The sequence below is a fragment of the Tamandua tetradactyla genome, chromosome 2, assembly GCF_023851605.1.
Source record: "Tamandua tetradactyla isolate mTamTet1 chromosome 2, mTamTet1.pri, whole genome shotgun sequence".
Classification (NCBI taxonomy): domain Eukaryota; kingdom Metazoa; phylum Chordata; class Mammalia; order Pilosa; family Myrmecophagidae; genus Tamandua; species Tamandua tetradactyla.
This window is the reverse complement of record NC_135328.1, coordinates 143,211,188-143,228,312: the sequence shown is the minus strand read 5'-3', so window position 1 is coordinate 143,228,312 and position 17,125 is coordinate 143,211,188. Positions and strand designations below refer to the sequence as shown.

Here is a 17,125-nt window from a genome sequence, read left to right as displayed (position 1 = left end):
ATGAGCTTCTGGACTGCACATGACCTTCTAGACTGTACATGGCCTTCTAGACTGCACGTGAACCTAGACCGCATGTAACCTTCTAGACTATATGTGAGCCTAGACTGCACATGATCTTCTAGACTGCTCATGACCTTCTAGACTGCACATGACCCCAGACTACACATGACATTTTACCTTGTGTGGAGGACCAATCACATAGCCATCAGCCCACTGGGGCCTGTTAGGGAGAAAGGCAAGGGCTGCTATGTGGGTTCTGGGGCGCCAGGTTTGTTTTATTTTCAAGCATTATACAGTGATCTGCAAGAGTTAGTTATGGTCTTCCCTGGTTCATGGCTGTTGGGAATTGAATCATGTCCCCCGTAAAGGACATGTACAAGTCCTAACCTCCAGGCCTGTGGGCATAAACCCATTCTAAATAGGATATTTGAAAATACTATTATTAATTAAGCTACGGATTTGTTTGTGAATGGGATCATTAAAGATCCTATTTAGATGAGGCCAAATTAGATCAGGATGAGCCTTAATTCATAAGACTGGAGTCCTTATAAGCAAAAGAAAGTCAGACCTAGTCATTTAGTGGAAGTGGAAGTCAGTAGAAGCCAGAAGTTAGCAGAAACCAGAGAAGCAGACAGAAGGAGAGAGAGAGAGATAATCATGTGATGGAGGATTGCTGGAATGTTACAGACCTCGAGAGGAAGCAAACCTCCCAACAACCTGGTGTTGGACTTCTAGCTTCCAAACCGTCAGACGATAAATCCATGTTGTTTAAGCCAACCCAGTGTGTGGTATTTGTCATAGTGGCCTTGGCAAACTAAGACAATGACCAAGCATGGTTGTAATAAAAAATATATTATCAGCAAGGGAGCTTTCCAAGTCTGATAAAAAGAGGCATTCAATCTTCAGCAAAGATCATCACTAGTTTTAACACACTGAGAGACTTTAAAAAACATTGAAAAGGGCCAGTCAGGAAAATCAGATTTACGTTCTGCTGAGATAACGTGGTATTTTTCTAATACTTTAAATGTTACAGACTAAAGATCATTAAAAAAAAAAAAAGACATACTTTAAAGGCAAATTAGAATCATTTCAGCCATTCAGTATCATTTTTTTCTGCACCCTAGAAGATGAACATGATTATTGCTTTCCCTTTTACCATGTTGAGTGTTTACTGCAAATTCTTTCACTCTATTCAAAGATTAACAAAGCATGTGATTACGTATACTCAAAAGCATATCATATTTCTATTTAAAAAAATGTAGAATAATAAGAGACCACCATCAATATCTTTCTAAGTTCTCATTTTCAGCATATGAAAGGTAATGTGGATTTAGTATTTCAAACTCATGAAAGGCAACTGAAATGTCATAGCTCTGACTCATTTACATATATGATCCATGCATTGATCCCAAGATTTCAACGTCACTTCTCCATCCCAAGGGTCTTGAACTATTTCCAGTTTTATTGGCATTTCACTTTAACCCACCAACCAAAGTTCCAGGAATCTTCTCTAAAGATATAACCACACAAATATGAAAATTCAAATGCACATGGATATTTGTTGCAACTTTGTTTATAATTTTTTTGATGGAATTAACCCAGTTGGAGTTGGTTAAGTAAATTATGATATTTCTGGCAATGAAATACCATGGGCCATTAAAAGCGATATGCAAATGGCTTTTTAAAATATCTACAACATATTATTCAGTCAAAATAATGCATTACTTAGTGTTGTTTATGTACAACACAACGAAATGTGGTTTTGTAACCACAAGGATTTTTTCCTTAAACTTTTAATTTTGAAATAATTTCAAACTTATAGGACAGTTGCAAAAATAATACCAAACCCATACAGATGTGGTAATAAATATACAACTAATGTGATGATACTGTGAGCCATTGATTGTATTCTTTGTATGGATTGAATGATGTGTGAATATACCTCAATAAAATTGCATTTTAAAAAGAAACCCTTACAGAAAACTACAACACGGTTCCTAGATAACACCAATTTTAACATTTTGCTGCATTGCTGTTTCTTTCTTTCTTTCTACTCATCTATCTGTCCGTCAGCCTATCTACTCTTTAACTACTTTCTAAACATTTAAGATTAGCTTTATACATATTTCTTGAACACATAATACTTTCATGTATATTTTCTAAAAACAAGGATATTCACTTATGTAACTACATTAAGTACCATTATCAAGTTCAAGAACTTAACACTGATAAATTTTTCAGTCTAATCATAAGATTTTGAGTAATTTTTAACCTTTTCTCAGTGCCATCTTTGTGTTTTTCTGAAATGTTTTTACAATGAGTATGTACTATTTTTATTTCATTTGATATTTATCATGTACCTACTAAGCACCAAGCCCTATAAAAGGTACTAAAAATACAGTTGTACACAAAAATAGGAGTCTTTGTTCTCATGAAGCTTATATTTTAATTGGAAAGACAATAATCAAAATATTAATATTTGTGAAATTTAGAATATGTTAGGGTTAGAAAAAAATACAGCAGAAAAAAGGGGGACAAGGAATATTTAGGGAGTGAATTTTTAGAGGCAGTGGTCATAGAATTGCTCACTGGAAGGTGATTTTTAGGTGAAGACTCAAAGGAAGCAGAGGAGCAGCCATGCAGAAGAAAAGTGCTCATGCACAGGGAACTTAGGGAATTGGCCCTGACATAGAATCATATCCGACATGTTCAAGATGACATTGAGATGAGATGGAAAGCATAAGGCTGAGTAAAACAGTAACACATCAAATCCAGGACAGGATGAATCTTTTGGATCATAGAAAATACTTTGCTTTTACTGTGAGTGAGAATTAAAGTCACTGATTGGGGGAGGGGGGGTGCAGGGCTCTGTGCAGAAGACTTACATGATTTGCCTCACCTTTTAACAAGCACACTCTGGCTGCTGTATTCAGAAGACACTGCAAGAGGCAAAGGTAGGGAAACCTTAGGACATTAGTGAGAGATGATAGTGGCTTGGACCAGGTTATTGGCAATAAAAAGTAGTCAAAATAGAGATTTATTTTGAAGATGGAGATAAGATTTGCTGAAGGACCAGCTATAGAATGTGAAAGAGAAAGAAAACCAAGATATTTGGCCTGACCAACTGGAAGAATGGAATTATCATCAAATGGATGGTGGAAGGTGGAGGAAGATTTGGGGAGAAACCTCAGGAGCTTCGGTTTGGACACGATAATTTTGAGATGCCTGTTGGACATCCACGTGGAGTTATCCAGCAGGTCATAAAGCATGTGGGTCTGGAGTTCTGGGGAAGAGATCCAGACTAGCTATATAAATGTGGGATCATCAGCATTTTGATCAAACAGAAAGCCATAGGTCTAGATGAGACTACCAAGGGAGTGAGCTTAGATAGGAAAGAGAAAAGATTCAAGGACTGAGCTCTGGGAGCCTCTAACATTTGGAGGTTCCAGAGAGGAGGAGGAACCAGCAAAAGAGACCATGGCAGAGGAGCTGGAAAGGTAAGATAAAACTATGGTGCATATAACATCTGGAAGCCAAGAGAAGGAAGTAGTTAAGGAGAGAGATCAACTGTGATGAATATTGCTGAAAAATAAGCTCAAGAAGATAAGACTGACTTTTAAATTTAGCACTATGTGGTCATCGGTGGCTGAGTGGTTTCAGCGGAGAAGAGTCAAGAGAAGATGGAGAGAAATGGGAGACAGGGAGTAAATACAAACATTTAAGGATTTTTGCAGTAAGTGGTAGGAAAGAATGAGAACAGAAGCTGGAAGTGAGGTCAATAAAGTGTTTTGACTTTTAAGAAGGAATAAGTAAAATAAGTATCAGATATTGTATACATAAAGTTGCTTAAAGTCATAAGCAGAATTTTAAAAGTATATTTTAGTATATTAATAACTACCTTTTGTCAGAACTAAGTATGGAAAACCTCAATTTCATGAGCTCTGGGCATTGACTGACAAAATAAAATTTAGTGAGGAGCATTTGGGGTGATCTGGGTCCTGGATATTTTCATAGCCAGCTTCTGAATGAATGCTTGCTTACTCCAGTCTCCTCAGGTTCAGCCTCTAGTTGGAGGAAAATCTTCCAAATTGTATATAAAAGCATGTGTAGTCCTGATCATTAGGACATAAACACACTTAGGGCAATGCTGTATTTGTTGAGACTCTTGATGACATTTACAAATGGACTTAGAAAATTTTTCAGGGTCAATAATTCTCTTTTCAAGTTGAACTTCTGGATTCAATAGTGAAAAATGACCACACATTTGTAGATGCATCCTACTATTAGAAGCAGGTATGTCAATATTAAAGAAACTGAGGAATATATTTAAATACTCTTACTGTACTTTCTCTTCCAGTTCTATAATTTTCTTCTTCAATTCCTGGTTCTCCTTGATTGCAGTGTGAGCTGTGATTTCTGTTCTAATTTTAGCTGAGGAAAGAGCTGCTGATTCTTCTTCTAGCTCCCGAACCCTGTCTCTCAAAAAGGTGAGGAGAGATGATTTTCTGGCATTGCTTTCTTTATAGTTCTCCATTTCTGCTTTCAACTCTTGACAGGAAACTTCTTTAGAATGCATCTTGGACCGGAGGTCTTGAAGCTAACATGGAAAATAAGTAAAAAGAGGACAAGGAATTTAACCATAGAAATATGAAGTACCTTTACGAAACCTAAAACCATAATTTAAAATATCACTTTTTTATTCATGACTTAGTCCAACTTTATTTTCTCTTTTTCATATTTGTGTCCGTATTGCCAAATGGGAAATTATGACCCATGTGACGACTTCACATTCTTTCTTTCTCAAAATCAGTTGAGCAATACCTTATGTTGATTTAGTCTCACTCAAGAGACAGTTGTGGTGAATTTTTTTTACAAAGCAATAAAATATTTTGCAATGGTAACCCATTTTCTAAATCTGTGTTGCTTTTACTACCACACAAACAGTGAAATGAGGACCCTACCAGCCATACTATTTGTGGTCTCATGGTCACAGTTTTTCCTAAATAAATACAGACTATCCAAGATATCACTATATTTCTCTCACTCCCATCCTGGACCCTAATTGTAGGTGATAAAGAAAAACAATATTCAGATTTCTAAAAAAAAAAAAAAAAGGGAGAAAATGAAAATCCTTATTGGATTTATACAAAGGAAACATTTTACCTTTCATGAATTCTGTGGGATCAAAATGCTGTCAATGTATATGTCCTATTGAAGTTAAAATGTCAGTTCTACCCTACAAGACTCTATGAATGCATGTACTTCTTAGGACCATGAATATGAATGCATATATTTAATATTTGCATACATTATGAACACATCCAGTTGGGACTCTTAGTGATACAACTAGTTATCTCATAGGCAGGCCTATTAGTGATACAACTAGTTATCTCATAGGCAGGCCTAGGACTTCTCCAGGCCACTGGGTTGTCAACAGACCCAGTACAGGGAAATGTTCCTACAAATTCTGTATAGACCTGACCTAGCCCTTAATATCCAGAGGATGCATTTAATTTCTAATACCTTTTCAATTTGTACAATACTAGCTCACATAGTTAAATTCACTTGACTTAGGTTAAATTCCTAATAAGTGGCAGTGTTAAAATTTGATCTGAGGTTTGAAATCAAATACTGTATAGTTTACTTGTGAAATGCAGAGTGTCAAGCCATCTCCCACACTGGCACACATTCAAAGGATATATTCTAGTAATCTCTCTCTGTTTCTGTCTCTCTCTATCTCTCTTTCTCTCTCTCTCTCTCTCTATATATATATATACATATATATATGTGTATAGAGAGATAGGTATATATTGCTGTGTGTTTATATAATATATAAATTATAATGTTAATATGTGGAATATTATGAAAATATATTCAGAAAGGCATCCTGGTTAGAATTGAAATATGCCTACTTTAAGTAACTGAAAATAGAATATAAGTAATAAATAAAATATTAACTTACAAAAACACTAATTAAATGTTTAAAACACTAAAAGAAAAAAAATCCAGGGGATAGATGCATCCCAATCATCTTCCTAGAATGTTTCTCAGCTAATAAAATTACCACAGGAAAGGACTTCAGAATTTTCTCCTCAGAGCTTCAGGTTGCAGGCAATCCATATCAAAAAAAAAAAACTATTCCAAGAGAGGCTAAAAGTACTCCAAACATCAATCCAAAGTCCTCTGGTGGCCCCCAAATGTCTCAAAGCTATAGATTCCCTCTCAGATTTAGAATTCAGGCAAAGTTACCCTGCTTCACAGCATGGCAAATGCATCATCTTTCAGCAACTCTCTACAGCTCGGGATAGGCACACATGCTGGTTTGAAACTATTATATGCCCCAGAAAAGCCATGTTTTGATCCAATCTTGTGGCAGCAACCATTTCTTTTAATCCTGATTAAAACTGCAGGGTTGAAACTTTTGATTAGATTATCTCCATGGCAATGTGGCATGCCCAGTTGTGGGTGTGGCCTTTTGCTTAGATGGAGATGTGACTCCATCTATTCAAGGTGGGTCTTAATTAGTTTACTAGAGGACTTTAAAAGAGGAAACATTTTGGAAAAACCTCCAGTGCAGACACTTGGAGAACAGTTGCTTCAGAGCTGACAGAGACATGGATGTTTGGAGATGCTTTGAATGCCAACAGAGAGAACAGATGCCTAGGCACAGGTAGAGCCCAGCAGATGTCACCATGTGCCTTCCCATGAGATGCTAAGCAAGCCAGAACCCAGAGTTGTGACCAGAGGAGCTAAGTGAAGGTCCACAGACACTTAGAGAGGAAACCACTGGCATCAGAAGCTGGAAGCAGATGCCAGCTACATGTCTTCCTAGATCAGCCTTCATTGAGCCAAGTTATCCTTTTCTGGATGCCTTAGTTAGAACATATTTATGGCCTAAGAACTGTAAATTTTAACTTATTAAATTCCCTTTTTAAAAGCCATTCCATTTCTGGTATATTGCTTTCCAAAAGCATTAACAAATAAAACAGCACACAACAAGAGAATAAACATACAGTTTGCCAAAAGGTTTAATTCTGTATCCCACTGTCCTATTTCTAATCGCACCTAAGCTCTGCCCCACTCTAAGAAACTAAAAGTCTTATTTCTGAGTGATGAGAGCATATAATCTTACCTCAGACTGAACACATTCAAATTTGACCACAGTTGCTGCAAGTTCACTTCGAGCATTTTCAGCCACATTCCGATAGTGGCTTAATTGCTCCCGGGTGTCCGGGACTTCCAAAAGATGATCGTAAGTTTCCGGGTAGGGTTCCTCCAAAAGGCAAATATAAAGAAGAGGGTCAGACAATCTTTTCTGTGCAGCTGTGCAAAGCAAGATTAAAGACAGAAGCATTCTTTGTATTCCAAATGTGTCGAAAAGGTTACCTAGAGAAATGTGTTAAGATCATTTCACCCTCATTCTCAAAATTCTAAGATGACTTCTAGCACTTCTCTACCTGTTGCATTGACTGTCTTGAGTCTTGGCAATCATACACTCCAACAGCTGTCTTTCCTCATCAGGAAGGCCTCCTTTCTGCTTCTACTCCCTCCAGCAAAACAGCCTTCATCTTCCAAGGAAGTTCTCCAGCACCCACACTTAAGAAGGGGCCCCTACACCAAGGGAAGTACCGCGTGCACCCTTCACAGCCTGTGGACAGTAGCATGCTCATAGTCAGTGTGGCCGGTCCCATTTTCTGAGCTGTGTGAGGTGCAATGGTAGGAGGTACACAGGAGGGGACTGGTGCTGAGCCCTCTCAGGACTGCAGGGAAACTTGGCATTTTAGAACTGGCCTTTGCAACTGGCAACTGTCCCTTGGCAGAAGTTGAAGAAATTTAAAATGTTTCCAATCCACCCAAATTAGATGCTATTAGTAACTTCTGTCCAGAAGCCATAGTGTCAACAAAGAACCACCACAAATGACAATACTACATCCTCAGTAACTAGGAGAGTTTTCGTTGTTCTATTTCTAGACTATAAAGATTATCATCTCATCACTCGTCTGCTGAATAAAGTTTCTTTTATTCATCAATGAAATCATGTGACTTAAATGTCTTCTTCACACTTCATAACTAAGTATTGTACTTTTATTCTCTTCATGACATGGACTCCAGTAAACCTGAGATAATCTCTTGTGTATAGGATCGTGTAGAAGCGGACAACTCTCAGCTGCACTGAGGGCTGCCATATGCACAAATAAGGATCTCAGCATGACCGAACGATTCCAATTGTTCAAGACAAGCCATGTGTTCAGACTTTTGGAAGTAAAAATTCCCAGTTTTTGCAGCTGGGCAGCTAATTTAAATGTTTACAAAAGAAATGTTGTGTGAACCAAACAAACCCGTGTGCAGAACAGATTTGAGGGTTTGACTCATAGTCCTGTTTCTATCCTACGTGCACCACAATGCCTGCCTACTTTTAGAACCACCCTTGCCTCAGACAGATCCTTACACCTACTTTGATGAAGTTTCCAGGGCTCAGAATCTCTGTGAAAGACAAACATGAAAGCCATTTGTGTTTTTGATGGAATCTGAATAAGGCCACATAGAGGAGGATTTCCTGGAATATCAGAGTGGCCCCAGGGGACACACCAGAGAAACCATTTATGACTGCCTAGCTACGCAACTGCCAGAGACTACCGTTTGGAAAGACTCATGAAAACAAAAGTCGCCCTTAAATCCTTAACCTTCCAACAAGTGTTGTCGTGGCTGGTGTGTTTTGGTCCACAAAAAGCCAAACAAAACCTTCAGTGCACTTGGTAAAAGCCAGTATCTGCCAACTGCGGCACATTCAAGAAGGGATTGGAGAGATTCTCCCGGCGAGAAAGCACAAGTCTGACTCTGAGAAGAGAACCACATCCTGCTCAGCCCCACTCAGTATTCAGAAGGGACTTTTCCACCCCAACCACTGCAGCTATATTTGCTAAAATAAGCCAGGGCGGCACCAGGAGAGGTCTAAATTGTAGTGTGTGGCACATCATTTTATAATATTCCTTACAAAAATCACTTCCCTGATGCCTATGACTTTCCCTTTTAATAACTAATATCTTTTTAAGGAAATGATGCTGTTGTATCATTATTTTCTATCTCCTTCTTATTAAAAAAAATAATGTTTTGCAGGTAATGTTAAGAATTCCACAGGTCTATTCAGAAATGGCCCTTCCTTCTAGGAGGTTACCGTCTAATGTAGAACACTAGCAAAACCATTAGCATCTTCAGATGTTTGTGCACAAGTGAAAGAAATTATATATTAAGATAAAACCACCCTGACACTGCAGCAGGGCTTACACTAAGAAGCCCTTTTGCTTGCTGAGTTTGGAATAGAAATGCTAGGTGTTAATCGCCTTCCATAATCCAGTACACTATAGATTAGTTATTGACAACTATTTATTGAGAGCCTACTCTGGTTCAGGAACTGAGTTAACTATTGAGTCTAATAGGGAAACAAAATTTATCAAATAACCACAGTAATGATTGCCTAATTTTAAACTGGAATAAATGCAAGGAAAGGAAAGAGAAGATGGTGAAAGAAATTGATTTAAGATTAGGGAGACGCTCCTTCTCAGTCAACACGACAAGTAAATTCACTGCCCTCCCCTTCTCTATGTGGGACATTACTTCAGGGTGTAAAATTTCCTGGCAATGTGGGACAGAAATCCTGGAATGAGCTGGGACTCAGCATGAAGGAATTGAGAAAACCTTGTCAACCTAAACGAAGAAGAGAGCAATGAGACTAAATAATGTGTCAATGGCTGAGAGATTTCGAACAGAGTTGAGAGGTTATACTGGAGGCTATTCTCACGCATTATATAGATATCATCTTTTCAGTTAAGGTATATTAGAGAGACTGGAGAGAAGTGCCTGAAAATGTAGAGCTGTGTTCCAGTAGCCATGTTTCTTGAAGGTGATTGTATAATGATATAGCTTTCTCAGTATGACTGTGTGGTTGTGAAAACCTTGTGTCTGATGCTCCTTTTTTCTATGGTATGGACAGATGAGTAAAACATATGGATTGAAAATAAATAAATAATGGGGTAGCAATGTTAAAATAAATTTCATAGATTGAAATACTAGTGATCAATGAAAGGGAGTGGTAAGGGGTATAGAAAAAAATTAGGAGAAACAAAGGCTAAAATGTATTGGGTAGATGGAAATATGAGCAGTCGATGAGAGGGAAAGGTAAGAGGTATGGTATGTATGAGTTTTTTCTTTTTTCTTTTTATTTCTTTGTCTGAATTGATGCAAATCTTCTAAGAAACGATCATGGTGATGGCTATACAATTATGTGATGATATTGTGAGTTATTGATTATATACCAAGAATGGAATGATCATACGGTAAGAATGTTCAAGTTTGTTTGTTGTTATGTTTAAAAAAAATTTTTTAATAAAAAAAAGATTAGGGAAATGGGAGGGAGAAATTCCCCTTGAGAAGTGATGATTAAATAGGGATTAAATAAGAATAGGCAAGAGATGTTAAAGCAGGAACAACAAACAGCAAAGAGCTAAAACGTCCTGTGGCAGGAGTGTGGCCTGTGCAGTTAATGACCTGAAAGAAGGCTGCAGGATGAGTGCAGGGAATGAAAAGTGGACATGCACTTGACAGGCAGTTGTAAACCCAGAATATTTTAATATTTGGTAGGGCTTCTTTTTCATAATATTCCTGGCTATTATTACTGGTGCGTTTTATCTTATGAAACCAGAAAGTCTTCTTGATATTTTCATTGGGATAATGGTAATTTATAAATAAACTTAAGGAGAATTGGTGTCTCTTAAAATGTTGAGTCTTTGAACCAAAAGAATTTTTCCCATTTGTTCGGGAATTCCTATACGTCGCATCATAGCATTTTAGATTTATGCTAATCACATGCACATAAGGATATTTTCAACTCCTCCTTTCCCATTTTTATACTTCTACTTTTTTTTTTTTCTAACAAATTCCATGGTTAGGGCGGGCCACGGTGGTTCAGCAGGCAGGAATGCTTGCCTGCGATGCCAGAGGACCCGGGTTCGATTCCTGGTGCCTGCCCATGTAAAAAATAAAATAGACAAATAAATAAAAGAATTCCATGGTTAATACCCCCAAACACTGTTAAACAAGAATAGCAATAGCAGACATTTTGTCTTGTTCCTGACTGTCATGGGAATGTATTTGTATTTTACATTTTATCATAAGGAAGAATAATCTATTCCTACTTTACTAAGAGTTTTTTAATCAAGAATAAATTTTTATCAAATTTTTTTTCAACATCTGTGAAGGAAAATGATACTGTTTTTCTCCTTGGATCTATTAATAAAGTGCATTGTATTAATAGCTTTTCCAATATTGACATAACCTAAGTTTGTAGTAAGCAGAATAATGGCCCCCGTAGATAGTGAGATGATTTGAAGCTATATGTACCCCAGAAAAGATCATGTTCTTAAAGCTAATCCATTCCTGTGGGTGTGGTTTCATTTGAGTAGGATCTTAAATTGAGATGTGACCCACCTCATTACAGGTGGGTCTTAATCCTCTTCCTTGAGTCCCTTCTAAGAGGATAAAAGATAAAGAGAGAACACAGAAGAAAAAAAAAAGCCCCAGAGAAGCTCAGACAGAAAAGCCAGAGAAACTGAGAGAGGATACACAGAAAACAGAGAGGAAGCCACTGAAGCCAGAAGCTGAAAGCAACAAATTCCAGGAGAGAAGGGAGAGACCAGCAGACATAGCCATGTACCTGGCCATGTGACAGAGAAGCTGAGGATGGCAAGTAGCCAGTCTCTGGGGAGAAAGCATCACCTGTTGATGTCTTGATTTGGACATTTCACAACCTTAGAACTGTAAATTTGTAAGTTAATAAATCCCCATTGTAAAAGTCAGCCCATTTCTAGTGTATTGCACTTTGTCAGCTTTAGCAAACTATAACAGATGTCCTCGTCCTAATCCCCAGAACCTGCAGATATGTAAAGTTACATGACAAGGAGGTATTAGGGTACCAATGGAATTAAGTTTGCAAATCAATTGATCTGGAGTTGGAGACATTACCCTGGAATATTTGGGTGTACACAATGTGACCCTAAGGGTCATTATAAGAAGGGGCAGGAAGCTTAGAGTCAAAGAAGACTATGTGATAATGGAAGCAGAAGTCAGAGTGATGCAATTACTGGCTTTGAAGATGGAAGGGAGTCAGGAGCCAAGAAATGCAGGCAATTTCTTGAAGCTGGAAAAAGCAAGCAGCTCTTCTTTACTAGAGCCTCAACAAAGAACCAGCCCTGCCATCGCCTTGATTAGACCAGTGAGAATAATTTTTAATTTCTGACCTCCAGAAATGTGAGAGAATAGATTTGCATTGTTTTAAGCCACTAGGTTTGTGATAACTTGTTATAGCAGCCACAGGAAACGCATACACTTATATTCCTGTAATAAAAACCAGTTGATCATGAAATATAATGTACCATCACATCCTCTTCACTAACATTTAGGATTTTGCCATCAACCTTTATAAAGAAATTGGTCCATAGTTTTGAATTTTATGCAGTCTTTTTGGTGGTGGCTTTTCATTTGTTTGTTCATTTTTATTATCAGTGCTATGCTAATGTCATAAAATATTGTAGTATTCTTCCTTTTTCATGCTTTGGAACAGTTTAAGTAGCATACAAACTATCTGTTCCTCAAACATTTAGTGGAATCACCCAGACCCAGTGTTTATTTGGGGGAGTAGGTCTTTGGAAACTTTCTCTATTTGTTCAACAGTAGTCTATTTAGAGTTTGTATCTTTTCTAGAAGTGCTTTTGGTACATTATATTTCCTAGAATTTTTTTTAAATTCATCACATTTTTTCAAATGCACTTATATAAAGTTAAACAAAATCATCTTTTATGATTCTTTTGCTTTCCATCATATCTGCAAATGTTTTCCAAATATCATTTCTTATTTTGAGAGTTTTACTGTTTCTTTTCTTTCTGAAGAGCCAGATTTTGGTTTATTTATTAAAACTGCCATTTGCTTTTACTCAGTTCATTAATTTCTGCTTTTATCCCTATGCATGTCCTTTTTCCCTCCTTGTCTTTCCAGTTTTGTTCCCTTTTGAACTCTTTCAGTAGAGTAATGTGTGTGTGTGTGTATAAATGTACCAGTGAATGTAATTGCCCGTAAGAAGGAATATATGTATGTAGTTAGGGCTAGGCTTTCCTCTCATCCCTACTTTGGCTACCCCATACATTCTTATTTAGTGTCCTCTACATAGCTTTCTTCAAGATAGTCTTCAACTGGGTTTAGATTTCTCCTTTGATCTGAGTCCATTGAGAGGTTTTGTTTTCTGGGTTTTGCTATTGACTTCTGCTTGCCCTGCCCTCTGCTCAGGGCTGACCATCCCTGGAGCACTCCTGTGGGGCTGACTCGCACCCATTCGGGCTGTAAGACACCTTTGCTGTATCACCACTCATTCCATATCCTCACCTTTCTCCTTGTCTATGTTATTTCTACTGCAGGCAATTTATTGCGGTTTTTGTGAAAGCTCAGTTTTATGAATGCCCTCAAGGGTATATGTATATGTTACCACAATAAAAAATGTTTTAAGGGATTAAGCGTCAACCCATCTGACCCATCAAGTTCACTTCCCTTTTATTGTCCCTTGCAAAATGAGCACACATGTGCACAGAGATGTATGTAAGGATGTTCATAATCCCATCGGTGATAATGCCAACAACCACAACAAAAAAGTTTCTTGAAACAACTTAAGTTTTCATCTTCAAAGCACTTACTAAATGAAGGCATTCCCATACTCTGGAATACTGTGCAACAGGTGATATGAGATAGAGCTATATGTTCGGACATAATAATACCCACCTAGTCATATCATCGAATAAAAATAAAAGGCACAGGTCCCTATTTTGATAGTTTCATCATGCACTACACACAAGGAAAAAGGTTTCTACACAAAAACATGAAGAGAAAAAAAGAGAAGCCGAGAGAGAATAGTCTTGAAAGGAGTGGTGACACTAGAATTGAAGCAGGAGGGGAAATGGCTTGATTTCTTTCAAGAAGAATGTATTTATGCACTAGGTGCATAGTTAAATATAATTTATAGAAAACAAAGCTATTAGAAAGAAAATGTTAACTGTGGTTATTCTTTTGGTTTATAGGACCAAATTTTATTTTCTTCTTTATTAAATGTTTCTGTATTTTCCAAATCTTTACAATCACATGTTTTTCTTTCATAATCAGAATAAATAGCTCTCCCTAAATTAAAAAAAGGAAGAAGAACCTAAAAAAAAAAGCCAATTCATGACAGGCCACGGTGGCTCAGCAGGCAGATTCTCTTGTCTGCCATGCCAGCGACCCGGGTTTGATTCCCAGTGCCTGCCCAGGCAAAAAAAAACAAAACAAATTTGCCAATTCTGCTGCACGGTGCCATTATGAAGAACATGCTGACAAAGACCCAACCCTCATTGGCATGGAAGAGTTGGACATCCATGAGAACAGATATTCCAGGGCTTTTGTTCTCTCAATTAAACACTTCTGTAGTTATTTCAAATTTTTTTGAAAATTTTTCAACTTTTCCTGTAAGTATTAAGCAATCTTCACTTAAAAAACCAATTTGACCCAATTCAGAATGGCAAGATTAAAACCTCATCCATTTGCCCTCATGTAGGGAAAAAAAAAATCTCAGTTATTAGGAACCTCACAGCTAACCCATGAAGCAATTTTATATTAATTTTAGGAATCCAATTACATATGATTTAAGTCTGCGACTTATTGTGATAATGATCAAAATTGGTTCACAGGGGCAGGCCACAGTGGCTCAGCAGGCAGAGTTGCCCATGCAAATAAATAAATAACAATGTGAGACTTTACCAAAAAAATGCTTCACATGGTGCTCATTATCTTTTCTGAAAAAAAGATGGCTTCAAAGTTCAAGGACATAAAGAAAAGATCAATAAGCTTATTCATAATTTGGTATGTGGTGTGCCCAATTATCCAACTGAGGGCAACATCTTGAGCCAGGCTTGCTACTCTGGTACTTAGTGATCTTATTATCCTACGGACAAAAAAATCAGGAGAAAATCAGTGCCTACTTCTGCCACACAGAAGCTTCTAAATCCACACTTGTCTTTCTAGACTATCCCTGATCTCCAGTTTGTTCCAGCACAGTTCCATATGGTAGTACACAATTGCTTGATCACAGGTTCTTCTATTGTGGAATGCTTCCTTTAGCTTCTTTCTCTTTCTATGCTAGCTTCCAGCTCACTCCTACCGAGCAATCCCTTTAAGACCCTCTCTACTCTTCTTTGACTTCTTCCTACCAAATAAGGTTTCCTGTCTTCATTTACAGTGCATAGACTAAATCTGTCCTGTAGACGGCATTTCTCTTACCCAATCAGTTCTCCAGTAAACCTCTGATTATTCCTTAGTTCTTCTCTCTACTTTGAAGGCCTCTCCTGGCCCTCCTGTTTTTCTTCTTCTGTCTGCATTTGGTTTCTAAGACTAATTAGTGCCTCCAGAGGATAGTGTGATGGTTATAAGAGCTACAAAATAAATCCGATCATCTCCATCTTAGCAGCCATGGAAAGAGTTTTGGAAAAAGACATTTCTGCATAAAATCAAGTTTTGTGAAAAGGCTTATTATATTACGTTTACACCTACTTTCCCCAACCCTTTTCTCTTGGGTGTCACTCTTATTCACTTAAAATCTCTTCTTATTTACTATTCTTACTGGAAAAAAAAGTATTTATTCTAAAATATTCTTCATACTGTTTCTCTGCCAGAAGAAATAGAGTTTTTTCTTTATTGGGTGGGGAGGAGCTACAGTTAGAAAAAGCTTAGGTGCCAAAACTTGGGGAGTTTGCCTTAAGTACCAATCCTGGCATAATTCTAAAAAGAAAAAATTATCATGATCACAATAATCACTGAGCAGTTTCTAGGGCTAGGAACTACTCCCATTCACTCTTTACAACAGCCTTTCGAGTAGGAGTTGTTCTCATGACCTCATCTAATGATAAGGAAAATGAGACCTAGAAGGGAAATTATATTGTCAGATAACAGGAAACTGTAGCAATGACTACTTTTCTGCCATGTAATTATTTTTTTATTTAAAGTAAGCTGAGTGAGTGGGCAGGTAAAATGGTACAACCACAGCAGGTGCTCTTTGTCATATACCTTACAACCCAACAATTCTACTTTTAATTCTATGTAAATGCTCTTGGAATGTGATGTCCATCCACATAGGAATAAGGAAACTAGGACTTAGGAAACTATAGTATATCCATAAGATGGTGTGCCAGTTTGAAAATATTATGTACCCCAGGAAAACCATGTTTTAATGGTTTAATCCTGATCCAATCTTGCGGAAACAGCCATTTCTTTTAAACCTTATTAGATATTGTAGGGTGGAAACTCTTTTGATTAGATTATCTCCATGGCAATGTGACATGCCCAGCTGCGGTTATGGCCTTTTGATGAGATTATCTCCACACCATTGTGGGGTGGTCTTTTGATTAGAGGGAACTATGACTCTGCTTATTCAAGGTGGGTCTTGATTAGTTCACAGGAATCTTTGAAAAGAGGGAACATTTTGGAGAAAGCTCAGAGACGAGAGAGATGCTTGGAGATGCAGAAGCTTGGAGAACAGGTGCTTCAGAACAGAGCCATGGATGTTTGGAGATGCTTGGAGTGCCAACAAAGAGAGCAGATGCCTAGACATGGTCAGAGCCCAGCAGACATTGCCATGTGCCTTCCCATGAGATGCTGAGAAAGCCGGAGCCCAGAGTTGTATTCAGGAGGAGCTCTGTGAAAGCCCACAGATACCTAGAGAGGAAACCATAGGAAACAAGCTGAAAACAATGGAGCCCAGGGCAAGGGACCAGCAGGTGTCAGCCAAATGCCTTCTCAGTTAACACGTGGGAACCCAGTAATGGTGTTTCCGACCCATTAGCCTTCTTGAGGCAAGGAATCTCTTCTTGGATGATTTAGTTTGAACATTTTTGTAGCCTTAGAACTGTTAACTTGCAACTTAATAAACTCCCTTTTAAAAGCCTTCCATAGCTGGTATATTGCATTCTGGCAGCTTTAACAAAGTAAAAGAGATGGAAATCTAGAAAGCAGAGGACTGCACTAAATCTATTTAGGGCAATATGAATAGGTCTCAAAAACA

General features: G+C 37.7%; 1 protein-coding gene across 1 annotated transcript in view; it reads right to left on the bottom strand.

Annotated features, from left to right (window-relative positions):
• CCDC170 (coiled-coil domain containing 170) overlaps positions 1-17,125 on the bottom strand; it is a 101,596-nt gene that overhangs the window by 63,396 nt on the left and 21,075 nt on the right. Inside the window, exons 2-3 of the mRNA XM_077149283.1 lie at positions 7,133-7,273; positions 4,341-4,597 (exon numbers count right to left, since the gene is read on the bottom strand). Of these exons, the coding sequence (XP_077005398.1) occupies positions 4,341-4,597; positions 7,133-7,273 (398 nt within the window). The remainder of the gene's footprint in view (positions 1-4,340; positions 4,598-7,132; positions 7,274-17,125) is intronic.